Source organism: Mandrillus leucophaeus, unplaced genomic scaffold (genome assembly GCF_000951045.1).
Source record: "Mandrillus leucophaeus isolate KB7577 unplaced genomic scaffold, Mleu.le_1.0 Scaffold1166, whole genome shotgun sequence".
Taxonomy (NCBI): Eukaryota; Metazoa; Chordata; class Mammalia; order Primates; family Cercopithecidae; genus Mandrillus; species Mandrillus leucophaeus.
This window is the reverse complement of record NW_012099943.1, coordinates 92,706-108,892: the sequence shown is the minus strand read 5'-3', so window position 1 is coordinate 108,892 and position 16,187 is coordinate 92,706. Positions and strand designations below refer to the sequence as shown.

The window sequence follows — 16,187 nt, the reverse complement described above, 5'->3', positions numbered from 1 at the left end:
AAAAAAATAAAAAAAAATGCTTTTCACAATTTCAAAACAAATTAAAATGCAACCTTCTGATAAAGTACAATAAAGTACACCCATATGCATCCTGCACACACATGCATGCACTCACACACACACACACGCACACACACATACGAGTTTCTATGCAGAGACTATCTCTGGAAAAGAACATAAAGAAACCAGGACCAAAACTGGAACGAAAACTCTGGAACAAAACTGGGTGGTGGGAGACTTATTTTCCATAGTATATTTTTTTGTACCATGAACATATGTTTCATGTTCAAAAAACCCCAAAAACCTCCTTTTTTAGAATGCCTTAAAGAACTGACTTAGTAAACAAAGCAAAGGTAAACTACAATTTTAGAACGAGTCTCTCTTCCCCTGTAATTCTGGAAGGAGCCTTTTTGTCTAATTGCATACTACCGCCCCTAAGGAAGCGACTTCATTTTTTCACTTCATGGCTGCGGTTGGACCATCTAAATATTAAACATCCTGCTTTCTTTTAAATTCATTGTGAAGCATTCCCCTATGTGGGCTTCTGTAAACAGCTCCTAGTGTGCCGACTTCATCGAGTATCTCCCCCTCTCTGGAGCCTCACGGCACCCTGCCAGAGCCTTGCACCATCGTGCCTCTGTTTCCCCGATCCACCCCAAGGACGGCCTCCAACAGGCCTTCTTACAGGACTGGATGCTTGGGTGAGCCACTGCCTCCAACCTCCCACTCAGCGGGCCGGGATGGGTTGACCCAGCTCCTGCACCCCGAGAGCCTGGTGTCACTCCCCCGCCCATCACACCATGCAGATGTCCCACGGGTATCTCATGGGTGTCACCACAGAGTGAGCTATGGCGTGGCATGCTGCACTGGAGGAGCGTAGCCAGGACCCGGAAGGGGAAGCAGGTCCCGTGGCCCTCGTCCTGGCCCAGCTGCACGCGAGGTGTCTGCGGTGACGTCAGGTGACTCTACTCTCAGCGTCCATTCTCGAGACCGCCCCAGTCAGCCTTACCCTCCATGGGAAATACTGGTCCTCCAGGCGACCGATTCCCAGGCAGCCTCGGATGTTCTTGCCCCATACAAACAGCTCTCCTTTGTCTGCAAAGGGAGGAAAACGGGTTGGTTGGCACTGTGTGAAGAACAAGTCTCCAAGGAGAGGATGGGTCATGAGAACAGGCTTTCTAGAACCAGATACCTACAGAGCCCACTGTTCAGCTTTTACCAGGTGTTCATGCTTTCTTTGAAGGCAAAAGTAAGGGTCAGAGATGCTGCCTCCATATCGAAAACAGGTCCACGCCCAGGACTTCTGCTGTATCCACCCATGTGGGAGATGAGCACGTAAATGAAGATGGGGGCTGGGGTGGTGCATGGAGCTGGGGTCTGGGGGTGGTGGACAGGGCTGGGGTAGTGTACGGAGCTGGGGCCTGGGGGTGGTGCATGGAGCTGGGGTCTGTGGGTAGTGGACAGGGCTGGAGGTCACTGGTGCACACAGCCCACTCTGCTCACCCCTTGTGCCCCGCCTACAATCATGTGCCACCAAACTCTGCCCTCCACACCCTGGGCTTCCTGATTTGGCAGTGAAAAGTAGGACAATTTGTCATTCCTGGATTGACTGTCCATATTTTGGGAGCATTTGGCCATAGGGCATCTAATGACCGAGTGCCTGCTTGTGCTGGGTCTAGGTCTGTGTTTCAGGAGCTGGGGACAGGCTGGAGATGGAACAGACAGATGATTTTAATATATGTTTACAAACTGTAAAAACTGTGAGGAAGAAAAAGTATAGGATGCTGTAAGAGGTCAACCCAGGAGATGGCCTCTCTCAGCCCGGCCTTCAGGTGGGACTCTGTCTCTACCAGCTGGGGCACTCCTGGGCCCATGTCACCACCGGCTGTCGGGCAAAAGGCTTGGGTCATGGGGGGCAGAGGAAGTGACAAGGAAAAGCCAAGACTACAAGACCCGGGGTTGATGAAGTACGGAATAATTACAAGCTATCTTAGCCCCCCTGATCTGAGCGTGCCCCTTGTCCTCCACACTCAGACCTCAGATAGTTTTTTGTGTGTGTGTTTTTCTTTGCTTTTGAGACAGGGTCTCACTCTGTTGCCCAGGCTGTGATGCAGTGGCACAAACACCGCTCACTGCAGCCTTGAAGTCTCAAACTCAAGCAGCAATCCTTCCATCTCAGCCTCCAGAGTACTGGGACTATAGGCTGGTGTGCACCACCACACCCAGCTAATTTCTGTATTTTTTGTAGAAACGGAATCTTACTATGTTGCCCAGGCTAGTCTTGAACTCCTGGGCTCGAGGGATCCTCCCATCTTGGCCTCCCAAAGTGCTGGGATTACAAGCATGACCCACTGCACCCAGCTAGACCTCGGGTGTTTAACAGAACAATTTGGTCTGGCTCCCCAAAATGCTAGCAGACCACAGGATAAACCAACCAACTCCAATTCCCAGATGGCTATCTGCAAATGCCAGGCACACAGGCAGGAAGACAGCTACGCTCTGTCTACCAACAGGCAGTAATACACTCTTACAAGGAGGCCTGTTGGGTCTTGGGGAGAAATCCAGAAAGGAATTTCATTTCGCTGTGACCTGAAATGGCTACATGGCATGAGGGCAAATAGAAAAGCCTCTGCTCTAATGAAACATTTCACACAGATTTCTAAACACATGACTCTGCCCATAGTTTAGGCCTTAAGAACTTTCTGGAAAGTAGATATTTGTTTCTCCAAAAATTAGTCCATATGACTCTTACTTGCCAAATCAAAATAGCTTTAAGAATTCATGATACCAAATTAGCCAGGCATGTTGGAGGGTGCCTATAATCCCAGCTACTCGGGAGGCTGAGGCAGGAGAATCGCTTGAACCCGGGAGGCGGAGATTGTGGTGAGCCAAGATCGTGCCATTGCACTCCAGCCTGGGCAACAAGAGTGAGACTCTGTCTCAAAAAAAAAAAAAAAAACAGAATTCATGAGACCTACACTCAGCTGCAAATGCAAGTGGCCACTCTGGCTGGGCAGTGGCAAGGAATTCTCTGGCTTAGTCATGACCACTGCGACTTCAGTGCTTCAACCTAGATCCAGATAAAACTCCAGCCGACAGCCGTAACAACCCAGGCCTGCCTGTCTGACGGCCTCTGAAGCCTGGAATTCAGACAATAAAGGAATAGCAGTTAGGACCCTGGTACAAAGGGCGGGCAACTGGGACAGGCCCCACGTGGGAATGAGGCCAGAGAACTCAACTGAAGATGACACGAACTGACTGTTCCGGCCCAGATGTTTGAAAAGAAAACAATTACTTGCCATGAGATGAAAAGATTCTTTTAATTGCAAGGAAATAACTAATTTACTTGAGAATCACAGAATGAAATTAATTCAGGACAGTTTGACTATTCGAGTCAACTAGAGAGCAGCAAATTGAATCCACAGTAACCATAGTGGAGGAGATTTAACCAAGAAAAGGACACATTCCTTACCCTTACCCTGCAGGGTAAGCGGATATTCTGTGGCTTTGTAATCTGGCAGGCCTTTGGGAAAAACCTCCATTTCGCTCTCCCCTTTCATCACTCTCTGCCCCAGCACTTTGGAGAAACCAGTAGACTCACCTCCGTGAAACCACGGGACAGTCTTGACAAATCAGCCTTTTGCCATCCCATATCCTGGGTCAGCTCAGGGTCTGGGCTCGGCCGGGGAGTGGGATTAAGCCCCACACAATCACTTCCTAATCACCCACCCGTGGATCCGCCAAGCCTCTGCCGGTTTCCTCCGGCACCCGACGTACTGGCGGTGCCCCTTCCTACCACCGACGGGTGCTCTCTTGAGAAAATGCATGTTCACGTTAGCCTACCCACAAACCAAACGAACCAAACCCAAACCTCCAGCGGGGAAAACAGGAAACATTATACAACCTCGAGGCAAACAACTTCTCGTTTAGCCCTCGCTTGAGTTATCAGTACAAAGGCGTCCTTCTCTTGGATGGGTGGAACCTGAGAGCTGCCTGCAGTTTGGGGTTGAACTTGAGAGAGAGAGAACCTCTGCCGGGCTTACATCCGGGCCGTCGGGCTTGGTCACTTACTGGTCAGTGCAGCAAAGTGGCTGAGTCCACATCGGATGCGGGAAACCTGGATTTCTGGGTTGAACTCCGTCAAGCCAAAGAGAGTGGGTGGAATCATTTCAGGGACAGCACTTTCCACTAGGTTTGGGCCTTTCCCAAGAATTCCATAGCCCCAGACAAAAACATGTCCTTCTCCTACATTACAGTAAAAACAAGGGTCAGTAAGTCCATCCAAGTAAGAACCTTCCCTCACCAGAAACTCCAACTACACCACCAAGGTTTATGACATCCACACGATTTTTGTTGTTGTTGTTCTTTTTTTTTTTCCTCCTTGCTTGGCAAGAATGTGCAGACAGAGATTTAGAATAATTCACTCCTCCCTGCTTAAATTCTTGCTGGGGAAGTCTGTCTCGCCAGCTCTCCTGGCTCAGAACACAAACTTCCCACATCTTAAGGGTTAGTAACCTGGAGGGGATCAGTGCATAAATCAGCCAGAAAACCCATACGAATACCAGAGAATGGAGGATGTCTTCTCCGCCAAATGACAGCGCTGTGTTTCGCACTGATCGGAAGAGCAAAGCCAAACACATCAACAATGTCTGGCCAGATTCTTAAAACTCTTAGAAATGATGTTTTGGATACAGAAAGTTTAATATTCATCAGTGGTGCCAGACATTTCATCGCTATCCAAAGCTAAAGGCTGTTCTCCCATCTGCCTTTGATTTTTTGGCTGGAGAAGGCAGAGCTGGAATCTCTCTGGCCCTGGTTAAGGGAGGGGAATGAAGTAGTTCGCTCTCCACTCCAGAGGTTTGCTCTAGGATGACTCAGCTCTGTGGTCATGTGTCTACAGATAAATAGCGGGCTATTTGCTTTTTGTTAAGAACTTTATTCACACCCTGTAATGACTGAGCTCAATCCAACGACATCTTCCCATGGCCACAGTTCCTTCCTTTTTTGAAACAGGGTCTCGCTCTGTTGCCCAGTGCAGTGGCATGATCATAGCTCACTGCAGCTCGAACTCCTGGGTTCAAGAGACCTTTCTGCATCAGCCTCCTGAGTAGCTGGGATTACAGGCGTGCACCACCATGCCGAGCTAATTTTTCATTTTTTCTTTTTCTTTTTTTATTGAGACAGAGTCTCGCTCTATCACCCGGGCTGGAGTGCAGTGGCGCGATCTCGGCTCACTGCAACCTCTGCCTCCTGGGTTCAAGCGGTTCTCCCACCTTAGCCTTCCGAGTAGCTAGGATTACAAGCATGCACCACCATGTCTGGCTAATTTTTCTATTTTTAGTAGAAACAGGGTTTCACCATGTTGGCCACGATGGTCTTGAACTCCTGACCTCAGGTGATCCGCCTGCCTTGGCTTCCCAAAGTGCTGAGATTACAGGTGTGAGCCACCACACCCAGCCTTCCAGCTAATTTCTCCACTTTTTGGCAGAGACGGGGTCTCATTATATTGCCCAGGCTGGTCTGGAACTCCTGGCCTCAAGCAATCCTCCTGCCTCAGTTGTCCAAAGTACTGGGAATACAGATGTGAGCCACCACGCCCAGCCATGTTACCCTCCTGAGGCTGAGGTCTACAGCCTGCAAATCCAATGGACACTGACCACTCCCTATGCAATCCACCTACAGCTTCCCAATGAACCACCGGAAAGAAGGCCTCACCGTTTAACACTGCACAGCCCGTGCCACCGCACGCAGCCTGTCGCACCTTCCCCACTCCTGAGAAGTGTAAGCACCGGGGCACATTCACCTGAACCAAAGAAAGGAGCCACACTGTTAGGAAAGCAAACCAGTAAGGACTGGGAAGTGTTCTGGTCTTAGGTACAGAGTAGCTGAGTCCCAGTTCATTCATTCACTCCAGAGATACTTCTTGAACATCACATGCCAAGCATTAAACTAGGGGCTGGGGTATAATGGTAAGCAAAAGAGACCCAGTTTCCACGCTCAGAGAGTTGTAGTCTAGTGGAGGAGGCAGATGTCAACTAAAGTTAACATGAAATGACATTTGTGGCCAGGTGTGGTGGCTCACGCCTGTAATCCCAGCACTTTGGGAGGCTGAGGCAGGCAGATCACTTGAGATCAGGAGTTCGAGACCAGCCTGGCCAACATGGTGAAACTCTGTCTCTATTAAAAATACAAAAATTAGCTGGGCATGGTGGCAAGTGCCTGTAGTCCCAGCTACTCAGAGGGCTGAGCCAGGAGAATCGCTTGAACCCAGGAAGTGAAGGTTACAGTGAGCCGTGATCACACCACTGTACTCCATCCTGGGTGACAGAGCAAGATCCTATCTCTAAATAAATAAATAAAGTGTATTGTTTTAATCCACTAAGTATTGGGGCCTTTTGTTATGTGGCAATATATAACAATGGCATGCCACTGGATCTGTCCCCCACAAGAGGGCCATGGGTGACATTTCTCTCAGGCCTTGGTAGCTGGGAGAGCCATATTTCTCCCCAACACCTTATTTGCTGTTTATCTTACGGAAACAATGAATCATTTAAATGGCCATGTTTCTTCTTTGCTTTCCCTACTAGGAAGCTCATAGCCAAATTTGCAACCACTTCCAGCTACTGTACCTGATCACAGGGGAGGCTTTTAAAAATCTTATTAGCTGACTTTTACTTTCCCTTTGTGCAGATTTCTCTATCTATTAACACAAATTTAAAACCCTGCTGTATGTTGTCAGAAATTTGATGATATCAAGGAATGTAATGTTTATTTATTAGAGATGGGATCTCACTATGTTGCCCAGGCTGGAGTCCAGCAGCTATTCACAAGCAGCATGATCACAACACACTGCAACCTCAAACCGCAGCACTGCACCAGCCAGGTACAGCAGTGGTCATGCCTATAATCCTGGCAGTTTGGGAGGTTGAAGTGGGAGAATCGCTTGAGGACAGGAGTTTGAGACTAGGCTGGGCAAAAAAGCGAGACCCTGTCTCTACAACAAAATTTTTTGTAAATTAGCTGAGTGTGACAGTGTGCACCTATAGTCCCAGTTACTAGGGCGGCTGAGCTGGGAAGATTGCTGGAGCCAGGAGTTCGAGGCTGCAGCGAGCTATGATAGCACTCCAGCCTGACAACAAAGTGAGACCGTATGTCTAAAAAAAAAACAAAACCAAAACCAACAAACAAATAAACAAAAAACTAGCCATTAGCAATATGGGGTTGTTTGGAGGAGTCATTAAAATGTTCTGAAATTAGATAGTGGTAACAGTTGCACAGCCTTGTGAATATGTTAATACTAATAATAATAATACTAATAATCCACTAAATTGTAAATTTTAAAATGGTGAATTACAGTGTGTGAATCATATCTCTATTTTTTGAATTGGCCGTTAGTTGGTAATTGTGGAACATGAGTGATGGGACGAAAGAGATTAGTTACACAATTGATATGGTTTGGATCTGTGTCCCCACCCAAATCTCACGTTGAAATGTTAACCCTGGCTGGGCGCGGTGGCTCATGCCTGTAATCCCAGCACTTTGGGAGGCCGAGGCGGGCGGATCACGAGGTCAGGAGATAGAGATCATCCTGGCTAACACAGTGAAACCCTGTCTCTACTAAAAAAAATACAGGCCAGGCGCGGTGGCTCAAGCCTGTAATCCCAGCACTTTGGGAGGCTGAGATGGGCGGATCACGAGGTCAAGAGATCGAGACCATCCTGGCCAACATGGTGAAACCCTGTCTCTACTAAAAATACAAAAATTAGCCGGGCATGGTGGTGGGCACCTGTAGTCCCAGCTAGTCGGGGGCCTGAGTCAGGAGAATTGCTTGAATCCGGGAGGTGGAGGTTGCAGTGAGCCAAGATTGTGCCACTGCACTCCAGCCTGCCAAGAGAGTGACACACTGTCTCGAAAAAAAAAAAGAAAAAAGTGTGGGGCGGCTGCCCTGCTATGGAGTAGTCATTCTTTATCCCTTTACTTGTCCTTTTTTTTCTTTTTTTGAGACGAAGTCTCGCTCTTGTCCACCAGGCTGCAGTGCAATGGTGCAATCTCGGCTCACTGCAACCTCCACCACCTGTGTTCAAGCTATTCTCCTGCCTCAGCCTCCCGAGTAGCTGGGATTACAGGTACCTGTCACCACACCTGGCTAATTTTGGTATTTTTTTTTTTAGTAGAGACGGGGTTTCACCATGTTTGCCAGGCTGGTCTTGAACTCCTGACCTCAGGTGATCCGCCCGACTTGGCCCCCCAAAGTACTGGGATTACAGGCGTGAGTCACCATGCCCAGCCTATTTGCTTTGAGACAGAGTCTTGCTCTGTCACCCAGGCTGGAAGGCAGTGGCGCCATCTCAGCTCACTGCACTCTCTGAGCGATTCAATTCTCATGCCTCAGCCTCCTGAGTACCTGGGATTATAGGCATGCACTACCACACCTGGCGAATTTTTGTATTTTTTTTGTAGAGATGGGGTTTTGTCATGTTGTGCAGGCTGGTCTTGAACTCTTGACCTCAAGCAATCTGCCTGTCTCGGCCTTTCAAAGTGCTGGGATTACAGGTGTGAGCCACCACACCCGGCCCCTTAACACTTTAATGTTTCCAAACCTCCCAGCACCACGCTGTCGGTGACCGCATACCTGTGTGGAGTCAGTGACAGAGGCCAGCTGCAGGTACTCCGAGTTTCCCCAACCAAAAAGTCCTCCGTCGGCGGACACGGCCAGGCAGCAATCACCGTAGGTGGTAACTTGGACAATGTTCACTCCCGCCAGGTCTCCACCTAGCTTGGTGGGCGTGCTGGTGATATTGTAGTGACCCAGACCTAACACAGTGGAAAAGACGGATTTTTAATTATTTGCTCTTTTAACAAACACATACACAGACTTACTATACGCCAAGTGCAATTTTAAGCACTTAACAAATATCAGCTCAGAAATCCTAATCTGGGGCTGGGCGCAGTGGCTCACGTCTGCAATCCCAACACTTTGAGAGGCTGAGGTGGGCAGATCACTTGAGGTCAGGAATTCGAGATCAGCCTGGTCAACATGGCGAAACCCTGTCTCTATTAAAAAAAAAAAAATTACAAAAATTATCAGGGCATAATGGTACATGCCTGTAATCCCAGCTACTCAGGAGTCTGAGGCACAAGAATTGCTTGAACCTGGGAGGCAGAGGTTCCAGTTAAGCCAAGACTGTGCTGCTGCACTCTAGCCTTGGCAAGAGTGAGACTATCTCAAAAAATAAAAAAAGAAAGAAAAAGAAAGAAAAGAAGAGGGAGGGAGGGAGGGAGGGAGGAAGGAAGGAAGCAAGGAAGGAAGGAAGGAAGGAAATCCTAATCTGCTTATTTGCATGCTCATACAACTTATTTATTTATTTATTTTTGAGATGGAGTCTCACTGTGTTGCCCTGGCTGCAGTGCAGTGGTGCGATCTCAGCTCACTGCAATCTCCACCTCCTGGGTTCAAGCAATTTTTTAATTCTTGTGCCTTAGCCACCTCCCAAGAAGCTGAGATCACAGGTATGCACCACCACACCCAGCTAACTTTTGTATTTTTCATAGAGATGGGGTTTTGTCATGTTGGCGAGGCTGGTCTCAAACTCCTGACCTCAAGTGATCTGCCCATCTCAGCTTCCCAAAATGCTGGGATTATAGGCGTGAGCCACAGAGCCTGGTCTAAATTTTTTTTTTTAATTGAAATAGAGACGGCGTCTCACTATGTTGCCCAGGCTGGTATCTAACTCCTAGGCTCAAGCAATCCTCCTGCCTCAGCCTCCCAAAGTGCTTGATTACAGGTGTGTGTCACCTGCCCGATCACAACAAGCAATTTCTAATGCACTGGTGGTCTTGCTAGAAATAAAGAAAATCTCTAAGAGCCCATGCCATTCCCAACACCACTCCCAAAAAACAGGGAACTTAAAATGGCATGGTTAACAGTCAGCAGAGAGGCCGGGCACGGTGGCTCACGCCTGTAATCCCAGCACTTTGGGAGGCCAAGGTGGGTGGATCATGAGGTCAGGAGTTCAAGACCAGCCTGACCAAGATGGTGAAACTCCGTCTCTACAAAAATTAGCCGGGTGCGGTGGCAGGCACCTGTAATCCCAGCTACTCAGGAGGCTGAGGCCGGAGAATCACTTAAACCCAGGCGGCAACGGTTGAAGTGAGCCAAGATCATGCCACTGCACGATCATGCCTGGGCGACAGAGCGAGCCTCCGTCTCAAAAACAAACAAACAAAAACAGCAGAGAAAACGACAGGCAGGACCTGCCCAAAAGCAAATGTCATTATCGGCACTTGCTATGGGGGTAACCCCTGGGCAGCAGCCCAAGGCAGAACACTGAACTGTAGACTCCTGCCTTCAACCAGGGTCCTCAAAGGGGCCTGTTCCTCAGCAGGTGAATGCATCAACCATGGTGCATCCAGACAATGTAATGTTTGTTATTTAGCCCCAAAAAGCAGTAAGCTGCCAAGCCATGGAAAGGCGTGGAAGAAACTTAAATGCGTGATACTGATTAAAAGAAGCTTATCTGAAAAGGTTACATACTATAGCATTCTAGCTATACGGCATTCTGAAAAAGACAAACTATGGAGACAGTAAAAAGACTGGGGCCGGGCATGGTGGCTCATGCCTGTAATCCCAGCGCTTTGAGAGGCCTAGGCGGGCGGATCACGAGGTAAGATCGAGACCATCCTGGCTGACACGATGAAACCCCGTCTCTACTAAAAAATATGAAAAATTAGCTGGGCGAGGTGGCGGGCACCAGTAGTCCCAGCTACTCGGGAGGCTGAGGCAGGAGAATGGCGTGAACCCGGGAGGTGGAGCTTGCAGAGAGCCGAGATCGCACCACTGCACTCCAGCCTGGGCGACAGAGTGACACACTGTCTCAAAAAATAATAATAATAATGATAAATAAAATTTTAAAAACTTTTTTAAAGCCTCAAACAGCTTGTTCTTGTTGCTAAAAGACTTAGAACTCCTCTGTTGAGTGGCCAAAGATACCCCAATGCTCTCTCAGTTCATTTTTTTTTGAGATGGAGTCTCGCTCTGTTGCCCAGGCTGGAGTGCAGTGGTGTGATCTTGGCTCACTGCAACCTCCGCCTCCTAGGTTCAAGCAATTCTCCTGCCTCAGCCTCCCTAGTAGCTGGTATTACAGCCATGCGCCACCACACCCGGCTAATTTTTATAATTCTAGTAGAGATGGGGTTTCACCATGGTGGCCAGGCTGGTCTCAACTCCTGACCTCAAGTGATCCACCCACCTCGGCCTCCCAAAGTGCTGGGATTACAGGTGTGAGCCACCACACCCAACCTTCTCTCAGTTTATTTCTGTGGCAGCCAGTGCTGAGGGGAATGGAAGAGATACAAAAAAATAGTATTACAGGAGGGCACAGTGGTTCCCACCTGGAATCCCAGCACACCAAGAGGCCACAGCAGGCAGACTGCTTAAGGTCAGGAGTTCAAGACCAGCCTGGGCAACATGCCGAAACCCTGTTGCTACAAAAAATAAGCTGGGCTTGTTGGCTCACGCCTGTTGTCCCAGCTATTCTGGAGGCTGTGGTGGGAGGACCACCTGAGCCTGGGAGTTTGAGACTACAGTGAGATGTAATGGCACCACTGCACTCCAGCTTGGGCGATGGAGCGAAGAACAGTGTTCCTCAGAAAATGGTAAGAGGTAAAAGCTGAATTAAGGAAGAAGGGTTCTAGTCCATAAATGCCCTACAGCTCACAGCTCCACATGACATGGACCGAGAACTTTCACGACCCCAGTTCATGAAAAGAACTCTACCTGTTTGCCCATCAGCGCCCCATCCGCAAGAATAGACTTCTCCTTTATCCGTCAGGAACAGACTATGATCCTGACCACAGGCGACCTAGCAGATAAACAGAGGTAAGGGGGATGAGAAGAAATGCTTAGAACCCTGGAGTCCTCATCCAAAGAAGGACCAGCACCATCTCCTGCCACTCCTGGGCACCTGGAGCATGGTCCGGGCAGGCTGCTCCATGCTCATCTTACTCCTTGTCAATCCACCAGTCTCCCACTGCACTGAAACTGCTCTTGTTAAAGTAAAATGCAGATCTCCAAAGGGGCAAATCCAAGACCACTGCCGTCCATCCCACACTATCTCCAAAGAACCACCCCTCCTCCATAACCCTTCTCCTCCCAGCCCTCTCTTCTACTCTCTCACAGCTTCCAGCCTTGCTCGCGCACTCAGCCTCTACTTCAGACCCTTTGCTGTTGGGATCTGTCTCCAGGGTCTGTCTCCTGCCCTCCTCTCTCCTCACTCCTCATGCTACCCTGGGAGACGGCAGCCACTCCCAATGCTTAACTGTGGCCTCTGCACTGTGATCTCTGGTCTCAACCACTCTCCCCAGTTCCAGACTCATTTTTCTCACTGCCTAATGAAAAATGCCATCTATTGAACGATTTTTATGCCAGGCACTGTGCTAAGTCAATATCCAAAACCACCGAGTAAGAAACTGAATCTCAGCTGGGCATAGCGACTCACTCCTGTAATCCCAGCACTTTGGGAGGCTGAGGCGTGTGGATCACCTGAGGCCAGGAGTTCAAGACCAGCCTAGCCAACATGGTAAAACCCCATCTCTACTAAAAATATAAAAATTAGCCAGGTCTGGTGGCGTATGCCTGTAATCCCAGCTACTCGGGAGTCTGAGGCACGAGAATCACTTGAATCCAGGAAGTAGAGGTTGCTGTGGGCTGAGATCTCTGGTAACTTGCACAAAGTCACTCAGTCTAATAGGTGAAGGAGGCCCGGCATGGTGGCTTACACCCGTAATCCCAACATTTTGGACGGCCAAGGCGGAAGGATGGCTTGAGGCCAAGGGTTTGAGACCAGCCTGGCCAACACAGTGAGACTCTCTCTCTTTAAAATAAAATAATTAGCCGAGGATGATGATGCACGCCTGTAGACCCAGTTACTCAGGGGGCTGAGGCAAGAAGATCACTTGGGCCCAAGAGTTCAAGGCTGCAGTGAGCTATGATCATGCCACTGCATTCCAGCCTAGGCAACAGAGTGAAACCCTGCCTCTAAAAAATTTTCAAATATGGCCAGGCGTGGTGGCTCACGCCTGTAATCCCAGCGCTTTGGGAGGCCGAGACGGGCAGATCATGAGGTCAGGAGATCGAGACCACCCTGGCTAACACGATGAAACCCTGTCTCTACTAAAAATACAAAAATTAGCCAGGCGTGGTGGTGCGCGCCTGTAGTCCCAGCTACTCGGGAGGCTGAGGCAGGAGAATGGTGTGAACCCGGGAGGCAGAGCTTGCAGTGAGCCGAGATGGCACCATTGCACTCCAGCCTGGGCGACAGAGCAAGACTCCGTCTCAGAAAAAAAAAAAATTTTTTTCAAATAAAACCAAAAAGCCATATCACAGTATAATTAGTGCTGTGATGTTCTAGGCCAGCTGTATTTTGCTCTCCATTTTATTCTCATCCCCAGAATAGTGCCTAGCTCATGGTAGGTACCTATAATAAATATTTAAATGCATATATGCATGAATACAGCAAGTGCTGTGAAACCTTTGCTTCAGCCTGCCCAGATGCTGAGGTTACAGGCGTGAGCCATCACATCTGGCCTCAGTGAGCTTTTTAACTTGTTCACCCACTAGAATGTCATCCCCAAAAATCTTTTTTTTTGAGACAGAGTCTTGCTCTGTTGTCCAGGCTGGAGTGCAGTGGTGCAATCTCTTGGCTCACTGCAGCCTCCACCTCCCAGGTTCAAGCAATTCCTGTGCCTCAGCCTCCTGAGTAGCTGGGATTACAGGCATGCGCCACCACACCTGGCTAATTTTTATATTTTTAGTAGAGATGGGGTTTTACCATGTTGGCCAGGCTGGTCTGGAACTCCTGACTTCACGTGATCCACCTGCCTCAGGCTCCCAAAGTGCTGGGATTACAGGTATGAGCCACCACGCCTGGTCCCAAAATCTCATTAAATTTGGTATCCCTAGAATCTAGCATAAATCCTGGCCTATAGTAAGTAGGCTATAATTTTTACTAATTTTTATAATTTAATTCGGAAAATTCCCCTAACAAATTTGCCATCACCCGACCCAAATCTCAACTTTTCAAAAGCACCCTGGGAACAGAATAAGCAGCTCTCGGCCCATCTCTCTTACCTGGACCACCTGGCCATCGAAGTCCTGCATTCTGTGGACTCTGTGACTTTCACTACAGCCAGGAACAAATTGGGAAGAAGCAAAGGATGCGGTCACGACAAGCACTGTGCAGCCTTTTCCCTCTCACCCCAGCTGATGGTCTGTCCCCTCCGCACGCACAGTAACTGTTAGCGTAACTCTCAAGGTCAAATTTGAGGCCAAGTCAGGCCTGGGCATGAAAGTAAAACAAAACAAAATCCTAGGTGATTTTGACACGCGGCCAAAGTCCAGAGTGGTGTTAAGGCCCTCCAACATCATACAAGGAACTAGAGGGAAATGTTTTTAAACACTAAAATGAAAAGAATTGACTGGGCACGATGGCTCATGCCTGTAATTCCAGCACTTTTGGAGGCTGAGGCGGGCGGATTACTTGAGGTCAGGAGTTTGAAACCAGTCTGGCCAACATGACGAAATCCCATCTCTACTAAAAATACAAAAAATTAGCCAGGTGTGGTGGCGGGCGCCTGTAATCCCAGCTACTCGGGAGGCTGAGACATGAGAATCATTTGAACCCGGGAGGTGGAGGTTGCAGCGAGCCGAGATCTCACCACTGCACCCCAGTCTACGTGACACAGTGAGACTCTGTCTCAAACAAACAAAAAATAAATAAAATGAAAAAACCTGAAATAAAGGGGAATGTTTAAAAATCAATTTGATAAAATAAAAACTCAATTTGTAAAAATTCATCCTAAGAGGGCCAGGAGCGGTGGCTCACGCCTGTAATCCCAGCACTTTGGGAGGCCAAGGTGGGGAGATTAGGAGGTCAAGAGATGGAGACCATCCTGGCCAACATGGTGAAACCCCGTCTCTACTAAAACTACAAAAATCAGCTGGGTGTGCTGGTGTGTGCCTGTAGTCCCAACTACTTGGGAGGCTGAGGCAGGAAAATCGCTTGAACCTGGGAGGTGGACGTTGCAGCGAGCCCAGATCGCGCCATTGAACTCTGGCCTGGCGAGAGAGTAAGACTCCATCTCAAAAAAAAAAAGATTTATCCAAAGAAGTTTTACACATCAAAACCAATGCTCACGCCCCCTCTTCTCCCACCAAGCTAATGCATGGTGCTCAACCTGAAACAGACAGGACTCCCCCAGCTTTCTGCTGAGTTCTCACGGCCCCCTCTCAGGCATGCCTCTGACCGCCCCATGGATTTACCACAGTCATCTTCCTAGAAATGTTTGACATTTAATCCAACATGGGGAAGGGGTAGGCCTTCTAGGAACTCACCTGTAAATTTCATTTTCGATCACCTTTCTTCCACATTGTCCATAAGAATTGTTTCCCATGCTGAAGACTAAAAATAACACCACTGATTAAATCAGTTCTGCAGGTTTGCGGGATCCAAGAATGTGAGGACTGGAAGGGGTCTCACTGGTGGTCCCGTCCTGGTTAGCTCACCCCACTCCTCCAACAGCCCCTGGGTTTCCTTCTCCAACTTTCTCAGGCTCTGCAGAAACTCCCAAGAGGCGTGTGGGGGTCTAGATCCACCTTCCCCTCCTGGCCCTGGATCCACCTCTCGGGAATTCCACCTTCTGAGGCTAGAATTGCACTCCCCGTACCTGTCACCAGCCTGCCTTTAACACCAATCCCCTCTAGAAAGAGCTCCTAAACGCCACCTCCGCCTTCTCCTACAGAGCACACTCAGCCGGAAAATGAAATCTGAAGCTAGGCACAGTGGCTCATGACTAATCCCAGCGCTTTGGGAGGCCAAGGCAGGTGGATCACTTGAGGTTAGGAGTTCAAGGCCAGATTGGCCAATATGGTGAAATCTCGTCTCTACTAAAATTACAAAAATTAGCTGAGCGCAATGGTGGGTGCCTGTAATCCCAGCTACTCGGGAGACTGAGGCAGGAGAATCACTTGAACCCGGGAGGTAGAAGCTGCAGTAAGCCGAGATCCTGCCACTGCACTCCAGCCTGGGTGACAGAGCAAGACTTTGTCACAGATTAAAAAAAAAAAAAAAAAGAGGCCGGGCGCGGTGGCTCAAGCCTGTAATCCCAGCACTTTGGGAGGCCGAGACAGG

At 48.9% G+C, this 16,187-nt stretch overlaps 1 protein-coding gene across 1 annotated transcript in view; it reads right to left on the bottom strand.

Moving 5' to 3' along the window:
* The window catches only part of WBSCR16 (Williams-Beuren syndrome chromosome region 16), a 37,223-nt gene that overhangs the window by 11,162 nt on the left and 9,874 nt on the right, over positions 1-16,187 (bottom strand). Inside the window, exons 4-10 of the mRNA XM_011999477.1 lie at positions 15,392-15,458; positions 14,129-14,180; positions 11,777-11,861; positions 8,633-8,814; positions 5,716-5,803; positions 4,072-4,245; positions 1,010-1,095 (exon numbers count right to left, since the gene is read on the bottom strand). Coding sequence (XP_011854867.1) covers positions 1,010-1,095; positions 4,072-4,245; positions 5,716-5,803; positions 8,633-8,814; positions 11,777-11,861; positions 14,129-14,180; positions 15,392-15,458 — 734 coding nt within the window. The remainder of the gene's footprint in view (positions 1-1,009; positions 1,096-4,071; positions 4,246-5,715; positions 5,804-8,632; positions 8,815-11,776; positions 11,862-14,128; positions 14,181-15,391; positions 15,459-16,187) is intronic.